We start from the raw sequence: 20,666 nt of genomic DNA on the forward strand, positions 1-20,666 counted from the left end.
CAGCTTTAGCCGACATGGCTAATTTCCAGCTGTTGTCCCCGGCCAGATGGTAATAGACACCCTTAAAATTACAATATATCAACAGCATTAGTTATAAAAAAATATAAAATAAAATAAAAAGGATGAAAGACAAGTAGATACAGGCGAAAGGATAAGAGAGGATAAAAGAGAACAATAAACAACACACGTTACTATATACAGTACATGTCACATAGAGCACATCACAATCACATCACAGAAACGAGGGGCAACATCCATGACCACAACATGTAACACAACATGTAACACTCACGTCATACTCAACACAGACTAGTGTGTGCAGGTGTAGTTCTCAGTGAACCATGTTTTTAAGTGAGCTGTGAAGGTGGTATGTGTGTGTATGTCTTTGATTTGAGTGCTTTCATTTTCAGTAGACTCGACTACTGCAATAGTGTATTCACAGGGCTCACAAACAAATCCATCAGAAAGCTGCAGCTGATTCAGAACGCTGCTGCTCGAGTCCTCACTGACACTAGAAAAGTGGATCACATCACTCCGGTTCTGAGATCATTACACTGGCTTCCTGTGTGTCAAAGAATTGATTTTAAAATACTACTGCTAGTTTTTAAATCACTAAATGGCTTAGGACCGAGGTATATAGACAACCTTTTCAAGGGTGTTGTTAACTTTATGGCAGTTGTTTTCATGTTTTCATGCAATTCAAGAACCTCACAAACATTATTCTTAACTCTGACACCCGTTGAGAATTTGCTGTCAACCTTTGGAAACATAGGAATACACTTTATGTTGTGCTCAAACAGAGAGATATCTTTTGGATGAGTAAGATCCAAAAAACATGTCTCACTCTGCTTTAAAGCTGCTAGAAAATCAAGCGTTACGTCATAGTATATACACAATATCAATACGGCTGTCATGTCTGTGGGTTAGACATGGAGCTAACAGGACATTAGTCTAGCTTAACATTCGGCAACTGCTACACTACACCAACCCACACCTCTAAGGACATCATATATGTTTAAGAATAAGATGAATCTTTATTGGTGGTACTCGGTTAACCTTCCAATTCCCAAGTCAAGATCCTATGGACTGAGCCACCACCACCCTAACATTTCACAATTAATCCACACTTAAACAGAAATGGTGAAATCCTGCATAATAAAATGAATCATCTTTTGACCTTAACAATTTTGCTTCCGATGACTGAGAAAACTAGAATGGATCTTAACAAGATGTGTTAATGAGGGCCAGGCCCGCTGTTTGTCTTTATGCTAAGCTAACCGCATCCTGACTCCTGACCGAGCATTTCACAAAAGGTTTGAAATGTTTCAAATCTAAAATGGATCTACTTTTGATGTTTACTGTTATGTTTACACAATTTAAAGCATTAAGATTCCATTATTCATTATTTTTCTCATTGTCTCCGAATTTAAGGAAAAGACCCAAACCAATAATGTGTCTGCATTTTCTTCTTGTCTGTGGCTCTTAGCATTGCATTACATTGGTTCCTCCTGAAGATTTATTTTTAAAACACTTCAGAATGTACAGGTTCATTTCTAAAAAATAAAAAGGCTAAATGATTTCCTCAAACAGCTGCTCAGTGTATTTCCAACACACTTTACTCCAAGAGCAGGAAATGGTGCGACTATTATCAGCTGAGGATGAACCCACATTTGTGAGTTCTGTGACAGCAGGACGGTGTTGTGGGATTGAGTCGAAATCATCTACAGAGTGTGTTCATGGTAATAAAGGAACATGTTATCCAGCGAAGCAAAGTGGTGCATTGATGTCTTATTTTGTTTAAAATGTGTCATTTATTTGTAATGGTGCATTATGGAAACAATCTCTTTGAACATACCTCAATAAGCAAATGGATTTCTGACCTCAATTGTACTGGAATAATAATTATTTAAAAAAGAAACAACTTTATGCTGCTGGAACAAAAGTGGTCATCACCGAAGAGGAGGATTCTGGGTAATGCTGGGTGTAACTCTATGTCTACATAGACATCTCTCTCTTTCAACAACTGGACACATCTGTGCTTGTGTCTCATTAATAATAACTAGTTATACACACAGAGCTAAACAAAGAGGCAGGCTGAAGATGGAGCCCCCCTCACATGGAGGAGCCCCAGAGCCAGGCTCACAACACCAGTGGTGTAAAGTAACTAAGTACATTTATCAAGTGCTGTACTGAAGTATCCTTTTGAGAGACTATACTTTACTTTAGTATTTAAATGTTTTGCTACTCTGTACTTCTAGAATTCAGAGGTAAATGGTGTACTTCTACTCCACTACAATTCAGAGGTACATGGTGTACTTTTACTCCACTACAATTCAGAGGTACATGGTGTACTTTTACTCCACTACAATTCAGAGGTACATGGTGTACTTTTACTCCACTACGTGTATTTAATACCTCTAGTTACTTCACAGATGTGGATGAATGATGTGAAATATAATCAAGTGTTAAATCAGACTTTAGTTCCACCTGGAGTAAATCCACCAGCTACCCTGCAGTATACAAAGCCATTCAAACTAGCTGCACCTTTACCAGCTTAGAGAACACTTTAACCTGTTGAACCCCATCCCTGTTTTTCAGGTCTCAGGCTCGAAAATGACATTCCCAGAACAAATGACCATATCTTCCCTTCTAAAAGGGTTAAGTTAATAATCTTTTTTCTCAAAGTAATGATAAACCTGTGAGTTGGATGTAGAAATGTCAGAATCAATATAGATGTTTTTTATTTTAAAGAAAATTCAGATTGAGCACAGTAAAAAACGGTAAATTATAGTGTCCGTCCAAAAATCTTTTTTTACTTATAGTGAACTACCCTTTGATGATGGTTAGGTAGACTAAAAGCTTTAGGAATCTAAAGTACAACATATAATAAGTACCCTGTATCAAGATTGATGCAAAACAAGTGACATTTGACCTTTTTAGAGAGGTTTAGCAAAAATAACTCCACCTCTGAGGTGATTTGGGTGGAAATGGGCGTTTTTGCCGTTTCTCTGGAACCCATTGGTCAATTTTGGTGATTGACATCTCTTTTTAACCGTTAGAGCCAATAGAATCGAAGGGGAATTTCCACATACACACACACGTTAACAAAAAAAGGTGGGGGCTTTGCGCATGCAGGTTTGCATGAGAGCGAACCTATCGCTCGCTCTGACATCTGGAAACGGAAGAGCAGGTTTATTGCTTATGGATTATCAGAAATCATTTCAAAGTGACACAGACACATTGGATTAACCTATGGATTAACTTCAGCAACGTTTTTATTGTTTTAATGCCATTGAAGACCACTTTTGACCAGACTACCACACAGGTAAGCCATTTTGCCATTTTTAGCTACCTAGCGCCACATGTTTTGATGTCTGTTTTTGTTTATAAAGTCACGAGTTCTTATCATGGAGTGATAATGTATGTACCTATCGATTTTGTGTCTCCTCACGATGCTAATTGATGGGTTGGACGTGGAGCTACGATAAGTAATAAGGGTCTTATGAGTGCAGTAATGCTTTAGCATTTTTTCCGCTCGTGGCTAATTTAGAGGCTAAGCGCTAGCTTTGTGGGTTTAAAAAAAAAAAGATCAGTTAGCTGAGTTTCTTTCCGTTACATGGATATAAAACATTCATAGTTTATTAAATATTAAGATGACCTCAGACGCTGTTTCCTGCAGATTATGCGTTTTTCCGCCCGGGGGCGGGGGGATGGAGTTCAACAGGTTAATGATCAATCATTATAAAACATATCATATATATTATTCTGAAATGGACCAATCTGCACAATGACTACTTTTACCTTTGGTACGTTAACTATATTTTGTAGCCTTTTCTACATTTACTTGAGTAACATTTTGAATGCAGGACTTTTACTGTAACAGAGTTGAATTCCTACCTGAGATATGTTTCCACCTCTGACAAACACCACTGACTCCCCAGAACTGTGTGTTTAGTGCATCAACCCCTATGTTCTTTTTGTAAACAAATATGAAAAAGTACAACCTCATTTGTTCATCACAAAGAAAGTGACATGGAATGGTTGGTAATGATATCAAGTCTGTGTGTTAAGAACAGAGCTCGACATTAAGGTAGACCAAAGGGAGTGAGCTATGTTTACAGGGGATAATAAACCTAGCAACACATTGAAAGCTTTCTGATCAAAACCAAGTCTGTTCTCACTAACCTGCCGGACTACCCGGGCTACACAGAGTGTTTGAAGGGAAATGCAGATGCATCATTAGTCAAAAGTAATTTACACTTCTGTTGGGGTGGCAGTTTAGGAGACTTGACCTCATGACCTCAGTTCACTTTTAAATCATGCCCATAGCGCTGAACTCATCCATTGATATCGTTCTTCTCACCTCAAAGGAATGCGTACACCTCCCAAAATGACAACAATAAATAACCTGTCAGCTCATCATCTCTTTATACCCTCATCCAGATATATAGTGCCTTCTTTTTCAGGTTTTTGGTCTGATGAAATGTTGGCTAACATAAGGAGTGCAATAAGGCCATCACCCCAACGTAGGATCCCAGTGCCCTCACTTCTCCTGGTCAGTGTATTGTGCTACTCCTAGTGAGAGGGGTCAGGGTGGGGGGGGGGGGATAAAAGTTTGGCCAAAGCAAACGGAGGAAGGTGAAACAGGCCTGACTTCAATCACTTTGAGAGTTTGTTGGTGTAGCTGTGGAAGTGGTCAATGAAAGGACAGCAATGTGCCACAGGAGAGCAGCAGATGTGAGGGAGAGACCCTCAGCGTTATCTCAGTGAACCATGATGCTTATAACACATGTACACACTGGCAACATCTCACTCAGAGACAAGCAGGAACCTCTCGTAGTACTTCTACTGTAGCACCCTTTACCCAAGGCTTGATAAAGCTTCATTATTGATTAAGAAAGCCTTTAGTAATGATTTATACATCAGGTAGAAGCCATAATTGGCAATTTATATGTTTTGGATTGCCTAACATTTTCTCTGAATCAGGTGTTTATAAATTGTCAACGATGACTAACTATTAATTAATGAGCATTTACTAATGCTCTTTAAACCAGTTAGAAGCCATTAAAAATAACACGTTTGGGTGTTGCCAAAATAAGCTGTATCAATCAAGTTCGACTTATACAGACACATTTCTCACACCTTTCTGTAGAATGCAATAATTCATTAGCAGAACACCCAGAAAACATGTAAGAAGCAACTAAAAACATATTTGATGTTGATTTCCATCCAGACTAAAAGCAGTGGCCTCACTTTATCACCTATGCTTCTTTCTAACTCCATCCTCTGGTCAAAGTGACTGAACCACCGCTCTAAGTCTAGAGTGTCAGCATGAGGCATAATATGAAACTGAACCCTTTTACCTCATAATAACTTGAATTGATCTATTACTAATTATTTGGGGGGGGGGGGGGGGTTAACTGTTTAGCTGAAGTTGTTGTATTTTAATATCACTAATACAGGACCAGAGAAAGTACCAGGGAGTTTTAGCCCCTTCAACCCTTAAACAGTGCAGACAACACCCCTAAACCTACATTCAATCCATGTATCCCAAATAAACCAAACCTGACAGAGGAAAAATAGAAATTTGAAATATATGGCCTTGACACCATTGATTTGATTAATTGCACTTATTATAATGGGTTTTTCTAAAATGTCGAATTAATAGGCTATGCAAATGAGGTCCGAGTGTTTGGCGTGTTTTAGGTGTGAGTTATACAGACAGTGTGTGGAGTGTTTCTACACCAAAGAGAGACAGTTATCAAGACAAAGCCCAAATATTCATCTATTTTAATAAACGTATTCACATACTGTGAATAGGCTGATATATCCCCTACAGAACATTCCATGTTGTTTCTCAAACGTTTAGGTTTTGTTTTCAAAGAAAGGGGCTCACCTCCTCCAGGATGCGGTCCAGCCGGCCCATGATAACGGGCTCCACCTGCTCCAGAGACCCAACCCAGGCGGAGAGCTGCGCGTCCCGCTGCTCCAGACTTAATATCCTGGACTGCAGCTCCGAGCTCCGCACAAAAACCACAATGCAAACTCCAAGGCACAGCAGAGACACTGCAATGCAAATTGAAACGCCTGACAAATCCTTCCAGTTCCTCCAGCGGGGCTGCTTGGACTGCGCGCTGCGGGTCCTCTCCTCACCCTGTTTACCCGCGACCCCCCACTTCTGATCCTCACACATTTTAAACTCCTAACTCAGGTTTTATCCACAGGGATCCCTATCTTCATTAGGTGAAGAGCAGCAGAAGAGAGATCCTGTCGACCTGCTGCGCGTGATGGGGCTACCTCTCTGTTGAGGCAAAAGTTTACTAGATGTATTTCCTTCCTCTTCAAACTGTCCAAACTTCTCTAATAGACTCAGATGAGCAGCTCCCTAGAAGTTAGAGTCCATACATGGTAGCTGGTCATCAGTCAGTGAGTGATGTTTCTGGTTCTCAGGGACGGACTCTGATTCCTCTGCGTTCCACTCCGTTTATCCCATTCGCTGCTCTCCTCTGAGCGATCCGCACCGTGCCGCAGTTCAGCCGTCAGTGCGCGTCTCTGAAACCCGAGCCAGCCCCCTCCTTTCACAGCTCCGGATGCCGCGGGCCCTTTGCTCACGGAGTTTGCTCCTCCTCTGAGAGGCTGTGGGTTAGATGCCGGGGCGGGATTCGTGGCCGTGTTGCTGGCTGCCCCTTTGATCCGCGCTCTTGGTGAGGGATATTTTTAGGTTGCGCAGAGCTTGGGCGCACAGTCTCACAGGCGGTGAACTGACGGCCTGCTGCGGCACGTCTCAGCTCAGGACCGAAGCCCTGCTGTCCTGGGTCCAGCTCAGGACCGAAGCCCTGTTGTCCTGGGTCCGGTCCGGTCTGCAGGAGGGTGTGCTGTGCGCGAGGCACTGGTGCCTGGAATTATAATAAATCACGTTGCACATTGAAATGATGTGAACGAAGTACAAGGAAGTTTAAATAATGGCTCATGGTTGCCAGGAGGTGTGTGCTGAATAAATCAGCTTAATTGTGTCATTTTTAATTTAATTTAAGCAATTGTTGTTATATCGATGTTGTGTTTGATATACAATTGTGCTTTTTAACATTATAGAGGCTTTACATAAGACAATTTGTTATCTGTTATGTTTGTGTATACAGTGTGCCATTAAAACCTTAAGACCTAATGTTGACTGATTGAATTTACCTAATTGTTGTTAAATAATACCTGGTGGGATTACAGCCTGTCCTCCAACAAAAAACGACCATATAGGTCGATTGTTCAGCAGATAAATACGACCCAGAGTCACGAAACAACATGCTCCTGTCGATCGCAAACGCTCTGGAGGGTCGTTTATTCACAAATAACCCTCTCTGGAAAATCCTAAATTGTGGAATAGTTTGGCCATTAAAATGCTTTTTTATTAGATTTATAGCGAGAAGTGTATATTGTACTTTTATAATCTACGTCCAGTGGATGTGTAGGATCTATAGTTTGATAGATATACGAAGATGATTTGAGGTCTCGCCAGGATAACGTGTACTGTATATGGGGCAGCTTCCATGTAAAGTTAGCATGGGTGAAAACAGTATTTCCGGTCTCGAAGTTTTCATAATAAAACCGGAAGTATTCACCACACTGTCAAATGATTACACAGTGATATCTCCATTACTCATCCACTAAAAAACATCAGTTTATACTTGTTAATTACACAATATTGATTGGTTTAAATTGTGTACAATGCTTTTGTGTTTTTAACCTTCGATTCGGAGAAACAAATAGTTTTTTCGGAGTTTAGACACAACAGAGTTTCCGAAGACACTACACTACCCAGAATCCCCAGCTATCGTTTGGGACTACAACATCCGCCTTGCTTTACAAACCCCGTGATTAGCCCTCAAGCTCTGTGATTGGATGTTGGAGTGGCAGTGCGACAAGGTTACGCCGAGTGTCTAACAGCTCTTTGAAATTGAATGGAACCACGCCAGACTATCCAAAACTGGACTTGGACGGGTCCAGCCCAGCCCTCCCCCCCAGAATTACACATGCTGGCTATTGTGTGTTTCGCAACATGTTCTATGGCACGTCTCTACTGGGAATTGTAGTTTTAAAAGACGTTTTCGTATTTCCCACAATTAGAAGTTGCCAGTATTAAACTGTATACGTCCCTGGAGGTTTAGGGGATACGAAACACATTGGTGTTATCAAATTTAAAACATATAATTAATGCATGGGTGAAAATTGCTTGTGCCCATAATGGACAGCATTAATATACCCACATGACAGCTAAGGTCAGAAGAGCTTTATTTAACAGCTGGTCTTATGTCTGTGACCCCTCCTGTTGTTAATTGATAAGCCTGAAACATGCACTTGTCAAGGTTCAGATGCACATTTAGCAAATATGGCAGTAGCCATCGATCATCTTAAGATAAGATATACTTTATTGATCCCAAGTTGGGAAATGTTTTTGTTACAGCAGCATGTACTACTTTGTTCTACTCCACTACAATTCAGAGGTTAACCTGGTATGTTTACTCTAGTACATTTATTTGTGTTACTTTGCAGATTCTGATTAATGATGTGAAATATAAACAACCCTTAAATCAGACTTTAGTTACACCTGAGTAAAATTCAGCCTTATCAGTTTGTCTGTTTTGCACATCCACCTGTTAATATCTTTGGACGTCCTGCACTAAACTGTTTTATTGTAGAGATCACTACAGTATCTTCTTGATATTTTCTATTCTATATTTCTATCATTGACCCCTATTGTGTATGTAGGCTACTCTTAATATTTAAATGTTTTCTTCAAATATAACTTATTCAACAACTAAATTCAATAACGTGCTTTAACCACTAGGTTAAAAAACCAGTGGTCTAGTTAATAAAACATAATAATATCAAACATTACATTACATTGCATTTAGCTGACGCTTTTATCCAAAGCGACTTACAATAAGTACATTCGACCAGGAAGACACAACCTTGAAGAAAACAGAATCATATAAGTACATCAGGTTTCATAGAGCCAAACATTTCAAGTGCTACTCCACTGGCTTTAGGTAAGCCAGTCCTTTATTAGTATAAAAGTGCTTCGTTAATAGTTCTAACGCTCGAAGTGGAGTCGAAAGAGATGAGTTGTCAGTTTGCGCCGGAGGAACATAATATGACTATTCACTTTATTGTGAAATTAAAACAGAACGGTAAAGGAAAATACAGTTTCAGTCTCTCAATGTGAAGCTTATGCATTGTACCATGAACTTGTATAGACCTGTAACAGTCAACTGCATGAGGAGTTGGAAAGGTAGTTCAGAAAATCAGTAATATCTTTAAAAAATACAAAAAAGTCCCTTTCTATCAGCTGTGCACCGTTATGGTGTAAATACAGACTATCTACTTATTGGATCAAATATAAAAGTCAGCCGAATTAGTGTTGATACTGCAAGGAGACGTATTGTGTGAAGAGAAATGGAAGATGTTGTTTAATTGTTGATATATTTATGATCCACGTCACGTATTCAGTTTTGGCGGCATCTCTTCCAGTTTGTCAAAAGGTCTTCTGATCAGGGCTCTATAAATAAATATCTACGGCAGATATGTCATATTTAATGCAGCCGAACCGTGTATTACGTGTAGCCGTTATGTGATGACTTCCAAAGAGAAAAGCAAGAACACTCGGAATAAAGTATTATTATTTTTTTTAAAAAATGTTTTCCGATTTCATATCACATAAACACCATATCCCGCCGTGCATTGCGGCGTGATTTTAGCCTATCAAAACCTCTGAAAAAATAAATGGCGTCTCTCAGAATCGAAAGAGAAAAACCAATGGGAAAAACACAAAAGCATTTTACACAATTTAAACCAATTAATGTCGTATAATTAACTAGGATAAACTGATGTTTTTTAGTTGATGAGTACTGCAGATATCACTGTTAAATCATTTGATCATTGGTTTTATTATGAAAACATCGAGACCGGAAATACTGTTTTCAACCCGTAACTTTACATGGAGGCTGCCGCATACCTCAAATCATCTTCGTAATATCTATCAAACTATAGATCCTACATATCGACTGGACGTGGATTCTAAAAGTACAATATATACTTCTCGCTAGAAATCTAATCATAAAGCGTTTTAATGGCCAAACTATCCTACAATTTAGGATTTTACAGAGAGGGTTATTTGTGAATAAACAACCCTCTGTAACGTTTGCATTCAACGGGAGCACTAGAGGGCGAAAATTTAAAACGTAATTATAGGTCGTATTAAGCGCTTGAACAAACGACATATTTGGTCGTAATAAGGGCTTGAACAATCGACCCATTTGGTCGTATGAGTTGGAGGACTTGTTGCGGGATTAACCTATGTGGGGCAAAAAAGCATGTTTGTATGTGATACTTGAGTGCATTGATTTGAAAGCTGTATGCATCTAATATCTCTTGAACATTGAAAGGGATATCTAGCAGTTTTATATTACAATTCCATAAAGTTGGCTCAGATTAAAATGAGGAATGATCAAAGTCAAAACAGCACAGGAGAGGTATTGAGACTTGTGTTGCAAGTATCATTCAAGTTACAAAACATTGGTTTTGCATTTCCCTATAAGGCAAATCCATAGATCCTTAATTGCACCCTCCCTGCAAGGTGAACATCTGTCTGACTTTATAACCCAGGCTTTCTGGTGGCTTGTTTGCAGTCTGAGATAACCCTGACTAACTGTGACATCATCAGTGGCTTTCTCATAAGGACATTATACATCTATTTTAACAGGCTTACCAGAATTCTGCCATCATTCTTATTGTAACCATCAGTGGCGGCGCCAGAGTCTTTTCGTTGGGTAATCTATGCAACCCGATATCACGGCAAGACGTGAACATGTGACGATTTACCATGCTGGGAGACGTGAAGATGTCACGATTTCGTCCCTTCAAACGTGACAGCTACACGGTATTGTTAACCCATGTTAACCAGTGGAGAAATAACCGGAAATACCAAGCAAATGCTACCCCGACGTAATGATTTATTTTGTAATAGCCACACTCGATTACGCCGATTTTCTTGTTGCCCCAGCTGGTCGACACCTCTTTTAGCAGAAACAAAGGCTACATTAATGTATTAAATCGATGTTAATCCGTGCGTGTGGATGTGGAATTAACGGACGTGACGTTGTGCGATTGAGTTGCCAAGCAACAGCTTCGGTTCATGTTAATTTACAAACTATTCAACTACAACCGTAGTTATATTTAAAAACATGTTAGAAGGCCTCACGAAATACTTTAAGGCAAATTAAAATGTAAATGTGAAGGAATGTGTGTATAACAAAATACATCGGTGATAAACGAAACCGGAAACAGACGTAGGCAAGATCCTCAGCTCGATGATTGGATGGTTATCCGCAATGCATGCTGGGATTTGGTGTTTATGTGATGTGAAATCTGAAAACGTTTTTTAAAAATACAATAATTCTTTATTCCGAGTGTGCTTGCTTTTCTCTTTGAAAGTCATCACATAACGGCATTGTAACACACGGTTCGGCTGCATTAAATATTACATATCTGCCGTAGTTCTCTATTTATAGAGCCCTGCTGAGAAGACTTCTAGACAAACATGAGGAACTGAAAATGTGACGTGGATCATAAATATATCAGCAAACTAATAAGGCGTAATTTAAACATTAAAGAATACTTTAGGTTAAGGTCTTCTTTTGAATAAGAAAAAAGCTTTAAGAAGAATATGGAGGGATGAAACCCTCTTGAAACCGCAGGTCCTTCCTTCCTGCAGCGGTCAGACTTTACAACCAGCACTGCCCCTTGTAGACCCTCCTATACACACCACAACACAGACTATAACACCCCTTGCTGCTAAATACAAACCAACGTTGTGCAATATGTGCAATATGTGCAATATATATATGCCATTAATAACTGTGTAATTTATACCTGGCCACTAAATCAATATATATGCCGTTTTGTTTTTTATCTGTATTTTTGAAAATGATGTAACTTTTTATCTTTTTTTTAGCATATTGTTTATTATATTATAACTTAGTACTTTTTTAGCATATTGTTTAATTTATTATAACTTAGTACTTTTTTAGCATATTGTTTATTTTATTCTAACTTAGTACTTTTTTAACGCATGTAAGATATGCAACACTAAGCTGTCTGTGGCTCTTTCCTGCTGTAACGCTGCACATTTCCCCTCTGTGGAACTAATAAAGGTATTCTGATTCTTTAATGGTCACACATGCAGAGCACACAGCACACACAGTGACATTTATATCTACAGATACATATTAAGCCTGACAAAGTACTTAACGTCTAATATATTGCTTTCCTGCAATGTTAACTATGTTTAAGCACTTATTTGTTTATTATTTGTTTATTATTAAACTGATATTATACATATGTATTATACTCTTATAAGATGTATGTAGATAGTATAAGACATGTGCAGAATGACAGTTTAATGGTGGAGTATACACACATATTGATAGATGTCTTGTAATGCACTGTTGAGGAACCTGCGACCCAAGTTTTTCATTCATTGCATAACTACACAGTAGTTGTGTATAATATGATATGTCAATAAACCTTAGCTTAGAAAATCTTGAAATCTTGAAAGGGATGTGCAAACTAGTCATTATATACAGTCTTTAATGAACTATTAGTAGAGAATAACGAGTAATGAATATACTTTATAAGGATCCTATTCATATCTAATAATAAAATAATACAATTCAATAACATGCTTTAACCACTAGGTGTCCCTTTCTATCAGCTGTGCACCGTTATGGTGTAAATACAGCCTATCTACCAATTGGATCAAATATAAAAGTCAGCCGAATTAGTATTGATACTGCAAGGAGACGTATTGTGTGAAAAGAAATGTAAGATGTTGTTTAATTGCTTATATATTTATGATCCACGTCACATCTTCAGTTTTGGCGGCAGTTATCCTGTTTGTCCAGAAGTCTTCTCAGCAGGGCTCTATAAATAGAGAACTACGGCAGATATGTAATATTTAATGCAGCCGAACCGTGTATTACAATGCCGTTATGTGATGACTTTCAAAGAGAAAAGCAAGCACACTCGGAATAAAGTATTATTGTATTTTTAAAAAACGTTTTCAGATTTCACATCACATAAACACCAAATCCCAGCATGCATTGCGGCTAAACCATCCAATCATCGAGCTGAGGATCTTGCCTACGTCTGTTTCCGGTTTCGTTTATGGCCGATGTATTTTGTTATACACACATTCCTTCATATTTACATTTGAATTTGCATTAAAGTATTTCGTGAGGCCTTCTAACATGTTTTTAAATATAACTACGGTTGTAGTTGAAGAGTTTGTAAATTAACATGAACCGAAGCTGTTGCCTGGCGATTCAATCGCACAACGTCACGTCCGTTAACGGACTATCTACACGCATGGATTAACATCGATTTAATACATTAATGTAGCCTTTGTTTCTGCTAAAAGAGGTGTCGACCAGCTGGGGCAACAAGAACATCGGCGTAATCGAGTGTGACTATTACAAAATAAATCATTATGTCGGGGTAGCATTTGCTTGGTATTTCCGGTTATTTCTCCACTGGTTAACAATACCGTGTAACTGTCACGTTTGAAGGGACAAAATCGTGACATCTTCACGTCTCCCAGCATGGTAAATTGTCACATGTTCACGTCTTGCCGTGATACCGGGTTGAATCTATGGTAGGGCTAACCCATACAGTGGTGGGGCTCAAGTCAGTATTTGCAATGTAATTCCTTACACGCTATATCGCCCCGTCAGCGTCCACACGGCGGCGTGCGTTGAAGCTTGCCGGCGGGGCGTGTCTGAAACTCGACCAACAACCAATCACATGAATCTCCCGCCCCGGACACGGTTTGATTGGCTAGAGCTTGTACTGGTATATGATTTGATTGGCTGACGCTTCCGCCGAAGCTTCAAAAGTTGAACATTGCTCAACTTTTTAAGCGAGCAACGCGAGCAAAGTGAAGCAACGCTCCCACAATGCAGTTCGGCAAAGCGTGACGTCACCCCATTCAAAATGAATGGGCAGAAGCGTTGAAGCTTCATCAACGCACGCCGCCGTGTGGACGGGCCGTCATGCCACGCTTGAGGTTTAGATTATTTCCCTGTCTCAATCAAAATGGAACTGTATGAAATAAAACAGCACATTTCTGTTGTAGTAAATAAAAAGGGATCCCTGTGAACGTGACGTATGATAGTACACGTTGAAGATCCAATGGGGATACTGAATGGCGGTTCCGATTGATCTCATCCAACCCAGTCTCACAAAAAAACGTGTAATAACTACGTTGGTCCACAACGTAGGACGTAGTATTTTGACAAAAACGCCTCTGAAATTGTAAGATCCCTACGTTTTTTTTCACCATTCATTTCCAATGGCTATGTCACGTGATCTTCAACTTTCTCTCCGCAGAAGAAAAAAACATGGCCGAACTTCGTTTTATTCTCGGTGGAAAATGCCTATTTTAAGGTTAGTTTGGCCATTAAAATGTGTTTTGATGTCATTTGATGCGAGAAATATGATTTGGTATTTCAGATTATTTGTGCAGTGGATGTACATGATCTTTAGTTTGCTAGTTATTACGAAGATTACTTCAGGAAATTGTGTCCATTCAACGTTTTCATTGTTACCAAGGTGGTTGCTAGGGACGCTGCTATCGATATTATTTCTGTTATGTTGTGTAACTGTTTAATGGTGTTATCTTTATTGCTACCCCCTTCCCCATCAATGTATAGTGTTGGTCCACAGCGCAAATTTATTAGTTTAACAAAATCTGCATCTAAAATTGTGGCATAGATACGTTATTTTCCCCTGTGCAATTCTCCAACCCAGTCTCACATCTCACAGCACATCGTCATTAACAGATACCGGAAACAGACCGGAAAAAATAAATAAATAAAATAATACTTTATTCCGAGTGTGCTTGCTTTTCTCTTTGAAAGTCATCACATAACGGCATTGTAATACACGGTTCGGATGCATTAAATATTACATATCTGCCATAGTTCTCTATTTATAGAGCCCTGATGAGAAGACTTCTAGACAAACATGAGGAACTGAAAATGTGACGTGGATCATAAATATATCAGCAATTAAACAACATCTTACATTTCTTTTCACACAATATGTCTCCTTGCAGTATCAACACTAATTCGGCTGACTTTATAGTCATAAAATATAATATAGTAATCATAGATAACACGGCAGGGTCCGTTACAGTTTGTTTTCATCTCATTTCAAATAAACAAAGTCTTGGCTTTCAGAATATTAAACTTGTTTCGGCAAATTCAGATGATAAATACAACTTTGAAGCTTGTAACGGCATGATTACAAGCGGAGAACGGAGTAACTTCACGTCACAGCAGGCATAACAACAGCCAGTGTTTCTCGTGAGTGTTTTCCCCGGGAAACAAACACAATACACACACACGCAAAAATACACACACACACATACATACACACACACTCGCAAGCTTCCCCCAGACCAGTAACCCAAACGAAAATATTTTCCCTCCGTACTACTTTCAGATTGATGGATTCCAGAGAAGAGGAAACTTTGAAGGCTTTTTTCTCAAAATGATGACTCGGTGACAGTCATTATATAATGTGACATATTTCGCTTAATATTTGGAGTACAAAAACAATCCTGATATCATTAGAAAGCTAGGAATCTCCTCTTACCAACGGTGTATACAACTCAACATGTGTCTTCTGGTCAATGGGACTGATTTCAATAGAGCAGGTCACATATAATGACTATTTTGCACATCCCTTTCAAGATTTCAAGATTTTCGAAGGTTTACTGACATATCATATAGGCCTACACAACTATGGTGCAGTTATGCAATTAATGAAAAACTTGGGTCGGAGGTTCCTCAATAGTGCATTACAAGACATCTATCAATATGTGTGTATACCTCCAGCAATGTTAACTATATTGAAGCACTTATTTTAACTGATATTATACATATGTATTATACTCTTATAAGATGTATATAGATATTTCATCTCCGACCTTGTCAGGTATTGAACAATCAATAAATGAAGAACACAGAATTATTATATATAAAACACAGAATTTGTGTGATTATACTAAATGATTTACAAATAAACACCACTGCATATTTACAACTGTTACACATGCTGATGTAACGCAAATGTTTCCAACTTGGGATCAATAAAGTATATCTTATCTTAAGATGATCGATGGCTACTGCCATATTTGCAATATTTGCCTGTGAACCTTGACAAGTGCATGTTTCAGGTTTATCAATTAACAACAGGAGGGGTCACAGACATAAGACCAGCTGTTAAATAAAGCTCTTCTGACCTTAGCTGTCATGTGGGTATATATTAATGCTGCCCATTATGGGCATAAGCAATTTTCACCCATTTATTATATTTATTAATATATAATAATATTATATGTTTTAAATTTGAGTGTTTCCTATCCCTTAAACCTCCAGGGATGTACACAGTTTAATACTGGCAACTTCTTATTATGGGAAATACGAAAACGTCTTTTAAAACTACAACTCCCAGTAGAGACGTGCCATAGATAGAGAACATGTGTGTTCTGGGGATGGGGTGGGGGAGGGGGGGACGCGGTGGACCTGTTCAAATCCAGTTTTGGGACAGTCTGCCGTGGTTCCATCCCATTTCAAAAGCTGTTCGAGGCTCGGCGTAACCCTCGGAGCACACTCTCCAATCACAGAGCTTGAGGACTATCACAGGGTTTGTCAAGCGAAGCGGAGAGAATACTTACTTCCGTAATATTCTCTAAAGCAAATGAGCTGCTCCGACCCTCAGTCCTGACGGACTCCAACTTGTGTTTATTAATCAAACAAATAAATAAACACAAAGATAATGTTGTGTTATTGTTGAGTAAATGGAGAATTGCACAGGGGAAAATAACGTAGGCTATCTATGCCACAATTTTAGATGCAGATTTTGTTAAACTAATACGTTTGTGCTGTGGACCAACACTATACAGTGACGGGGAAGGGGGTAGCAATAAAGATAACACCATTAAACAGTTACACAACATAACAGAAATAATATCGATAGCAGCGTCCCTAGCAACAAGTAACAAGTAGAAATAATAATAAAATACATTAAGAAAAAGGCATTTTAAACAGTCATTAAAAAGCAACACAATCTACCTGCATTGCATTACTCTAAACGTGTAATAACGTGCTTTAACCAGTAGGTGGTTTGGGTTAAAAAGCTGTCAAGTTTAAAGTGTTAACAAAATAAAATATACTGTTGTTTCTGGTTTAGTTTACGACGGATATATTTAGTTATTGTTTTGATATTTGTAACACAAAAGCGATGGAAAAAACCCACAGCAACACAGAAAAGATGGTCTTAACATGACCCAGCGGTCTAGTATTAATAAAAAACAATAATATTACTACTAACTTTATTGTGAAATTCAAACTGAACGGTCAAAGAATAGTTTCCGGTCTATTCTGAGCCCGATCTCTGTAGATAAATAAAAATAAAGAACTACGACAGATGTGTAATATTTAATGCAGCCAAACCATTTATTACAATGCATTCATGTGATGACTTTCAAAGAGTAAAGCAAGCACTGCTGAATAAAGTATGATTTTATCTTTTACGAAACGTTTTTTTTTCATATTGAATGCAGTTGGAGGTCAACCAATCACAGAGCTTGAGAACTAATCACAGGGTTTGTCAAACAGAGCACATGGTGTAGTCCTAAACGATAGCTGGGGATTCTGGGTAGTGAAAAAATATTTGTTTCTCCGAATCGAAGGGGAAAAATACAAAAGCATTGCACACAATTTAGACCAATCAATGTTGTGTAATTAACAAGGATAATCTGGTGTTTTTTAGTCGATGAGTAGTGCAGATATCACTGTAAAATCAATCGACAGTAAGGGGAATACTTACTTCCGGGTGTACAATTTTCCGTTATCCAATGAGAATGGACGCTCACATTGCCTTTAAGGGCAGCCGACACAAACGAATGCCGTGCTTCCATGAGCGTCAAATCCCGCCGCAGATGGGAATACATTGCAATCAGTTGAAAGCTATTTGCGTCACTTTATGAAGCTGAAGGAGCCTAGGAGCGTCACAACTGCACGCCACGGACACTGACCAAACGTCGCTCCTGGACGATTATGGAGTGAGAGTGTGCCCTCTATGGTACGCACTATGATGCCATTTGGGCAAAACATATTTGGAGTGTTTTTTTGTCATATAATAGACCAAATAAACATAATCTAAAGACATTTTAAATAAATAATTATTTGGGGGTACTTTTTGGGGTACGTTGCCTTGAGGCAACACCATAAATGGTAAGTTATGAAAAAAGAGTTATTGTTTCAAATTTGAACAAAATGTATTTAAAAACACATGGAAAATACTAAATAGCCTCAACAGGTTAAATTGCATGCCAATTCAAATGTGAAAATCTTTATTTTTTATATTTTAACAAGATTACATGTCTGAATGTTGCCTGCAGGCACATTGTACCATTGTGAAACAACCTTTAGGAATAAATACGCGAAGAGCCTAGGCCTCTTTCATCAAACTTTATTGAGCCATTTGACAAAATAGACTCACTGCTTGTGGAAGCTCATGAAGCAGTTATTGTCAGCAGTGAAGCACAGGTACGTGACACACTTTGATCACTGCACTTTCACCCTTACAGCCAGGGTAATTGCACCGGCCCTTTTTCTCCACCCACAGGCCAATGGTCAGTGTGGTCTTGATGCACATGTGTTGATGGCACTGATGAGGAAGAACCTCTGCGCTTCTTCTCAGCCAGGTCTCTGTCAACATTATGAGATGGTCTCCCCCTCTTTTTCAAGACTTTCCTCTCGTTGCAAAGACAACTTGCAAGCTTTGAATTTAAGCAGGCTGTACACTTCTTTCTTGGGGATGCCGCAGTCCTTGCAGTCCCTGCGTTACAAGAGCCACACATTCACTAGAGCAGTGGTTCTCAAAGTGGGGGGCGCGCCCCTCAGGGGGGGCGCAGAGGCATGCCAGGGGGGGCGCGAGAGACCAGGAGGAAAAATGGTTATATATATAAAAAAAAAAGATTTAAAAAAAAAAAAAAAGAAATCATAATTACAAAAATTATTGATTCAAAAATAATATGATGCAGTACAGTACTATTACGTCTGGGTCTCTGTGTATCATTAAAGCTCGGCTCCGTGTGTGTGGAACGAGCCATTTTGTGTGCGCGAGAGAGAGCGCACTGGTACCGGAGATCGTTGTTGTTAGCTTCTGGTACTATCGAGCTACGCTAACGGATATAAGGAGTTTGTTCAACAACAAAGTGGAGGAGAGTCAGACTGAGAGACTCAATGAGCTAAAGGACTCTCTCAGTGTTATCTCAGTGGGTCTTAAATTGTTGGTCACCATTAATGTAAACAATTATTTCTGAGGCACACGTTTATATGACCATTATAGTTATAAAAAAACAAGAGAATAAATGAAAAACAGGTATGAAATACTATATGACAGTAAAACAAGAATAGAGTTTAAAAGGGTGATTTGTAAAATATCCATAAAGAAAAAGTAAATCTGTTTACAGTTCTGTTTCATATGGGTGTTGAGAGAGGTATCCATAGATCTCTTCATGTTGCTCTCAAAGTGCACCAGATTGATGCTTTTAACTTCAATATTTAAAAATAAATCTTCCCGGGGGAGCATGCCCCCCTATGTGAAGTCCACACACCACCTACAAAAATAGCACTTTACCCCTGCTTACACCTATATGCCGTGAGCTGATTATCGAGCCAATTGTGACAGTCGTGGGTACACTGTGTGTATGCGTGGGGATTGTTGCAGTAGAACATTCCACTGTAGCGCCCGGTACATTAATGGGAAACCCTAAATGTTTGAGCACCCTCTATGAAACGTCAAGCTACCGCACAGCAGCCCCAAAATAAATCTCTGGCGCCGCCACTGAGCCTGACTATTTGTGTTGGGGGGCCCCGACTTTTTTTTTTCTCCAAAGGGGGGCCTGACAGAAAAAGTTTGAGAACCACTGCACTAGAGTGAAATCCATCATGTGCAACACGATCTTGTGATGCCACTTCCTTGACCTGATCTTTGTTCTGTAGAGAGCAATCAGCGAGTCTAGAAGATCCACTCCTCCTATACTTTTATTGTATGCATGCACGACACTTGGGCAGGTAACCTGCAATGTTTCTTTCTTTTTCTTATCCCATCTTTGCACAGATCGTTGGGTTGGCTTTAACATCAAATGTATCTTGGTTAAATTGTAGAGATCTATGATGACTGGTATGCTTTTGAACAGTTTATACCTAAACACACATTACCCCAATATCATGGTGAATCCATAATGGTACGATGTTGCCCCCAGGCAACATTTGCATTTTAACAAGTTTTCATGACCTAATTAGCAAATTAAGTATATTAAACTATTAGAAAAGAAGGTTTACTCACCTATTATTTTGAATACATTTTTTTCCAGACAAGAAATGCGCAGGAAATGACGTTTATAGACACATTTCTTGGAGAGAAATGGCTGAGCTGATCCTTGTGGGAAAGGCGGCAAATAGGGTCTTCAAATTGGCCACCAGAGAGTCATGGGACAAATTCAAACACTACTATTGGTTCCTTATGGTCCTGCCTCTTTT

General features: G+C 39.0%; 1 protein-coding gene across 24 annotated transcripts in view; it reads right to left on the minus strand.

The window, feature by feature from the left end:
- Positions 1–6,621, minus strand: part of col13a1 (collagen, type XIII, alpha 1) — a 150,321-nt gene extending 143,700 nt beyond the window's left edge. For 8 of the 24 annotated variants that reach the window (XM_034198647.1, XM_034198655.1, XM_034198648.1 and 5 more), the window contains exon 1: positions 5,897–6,613. In XM_034198647.1, coding sequence (XP_034054538.1) covers positions 5,897–6,193 — 297 coding nt within the window. In that variant the 5' untranslated portion in view covers positions 6,194–6,613. Of the gene's footprint in view, positions 1–5,896 lie in introns of all 24 variants that reach the window. The other 16 variants (XM_034198614.1, XM_034198604.1, XM_034198591.1 and 13 more) reach the window with 9 other exon arrangements.
- Between the last annotated feature and the right edge of the window lie 14,045 nt (positions 6,622–20,666).

The sequence above is a fragment of the Gymnodraco acuticeps genome, unplaced genomic scaffold (genome assembly GCF_902827175.1).
Source record: "Gymnodraco acuticeps unplaced genomic scaffold, fGymAcu1.1, whole genome shotgun sequence".
In the NCBI taxonomy this organism is placed as follows: domain Eukaryota; kingdom Metazoa; phylum Chordata; class Actinopteri; order Perciformes; family Bathydraconidae; genus Gymnodraco; species Gymnodraco acuticeps.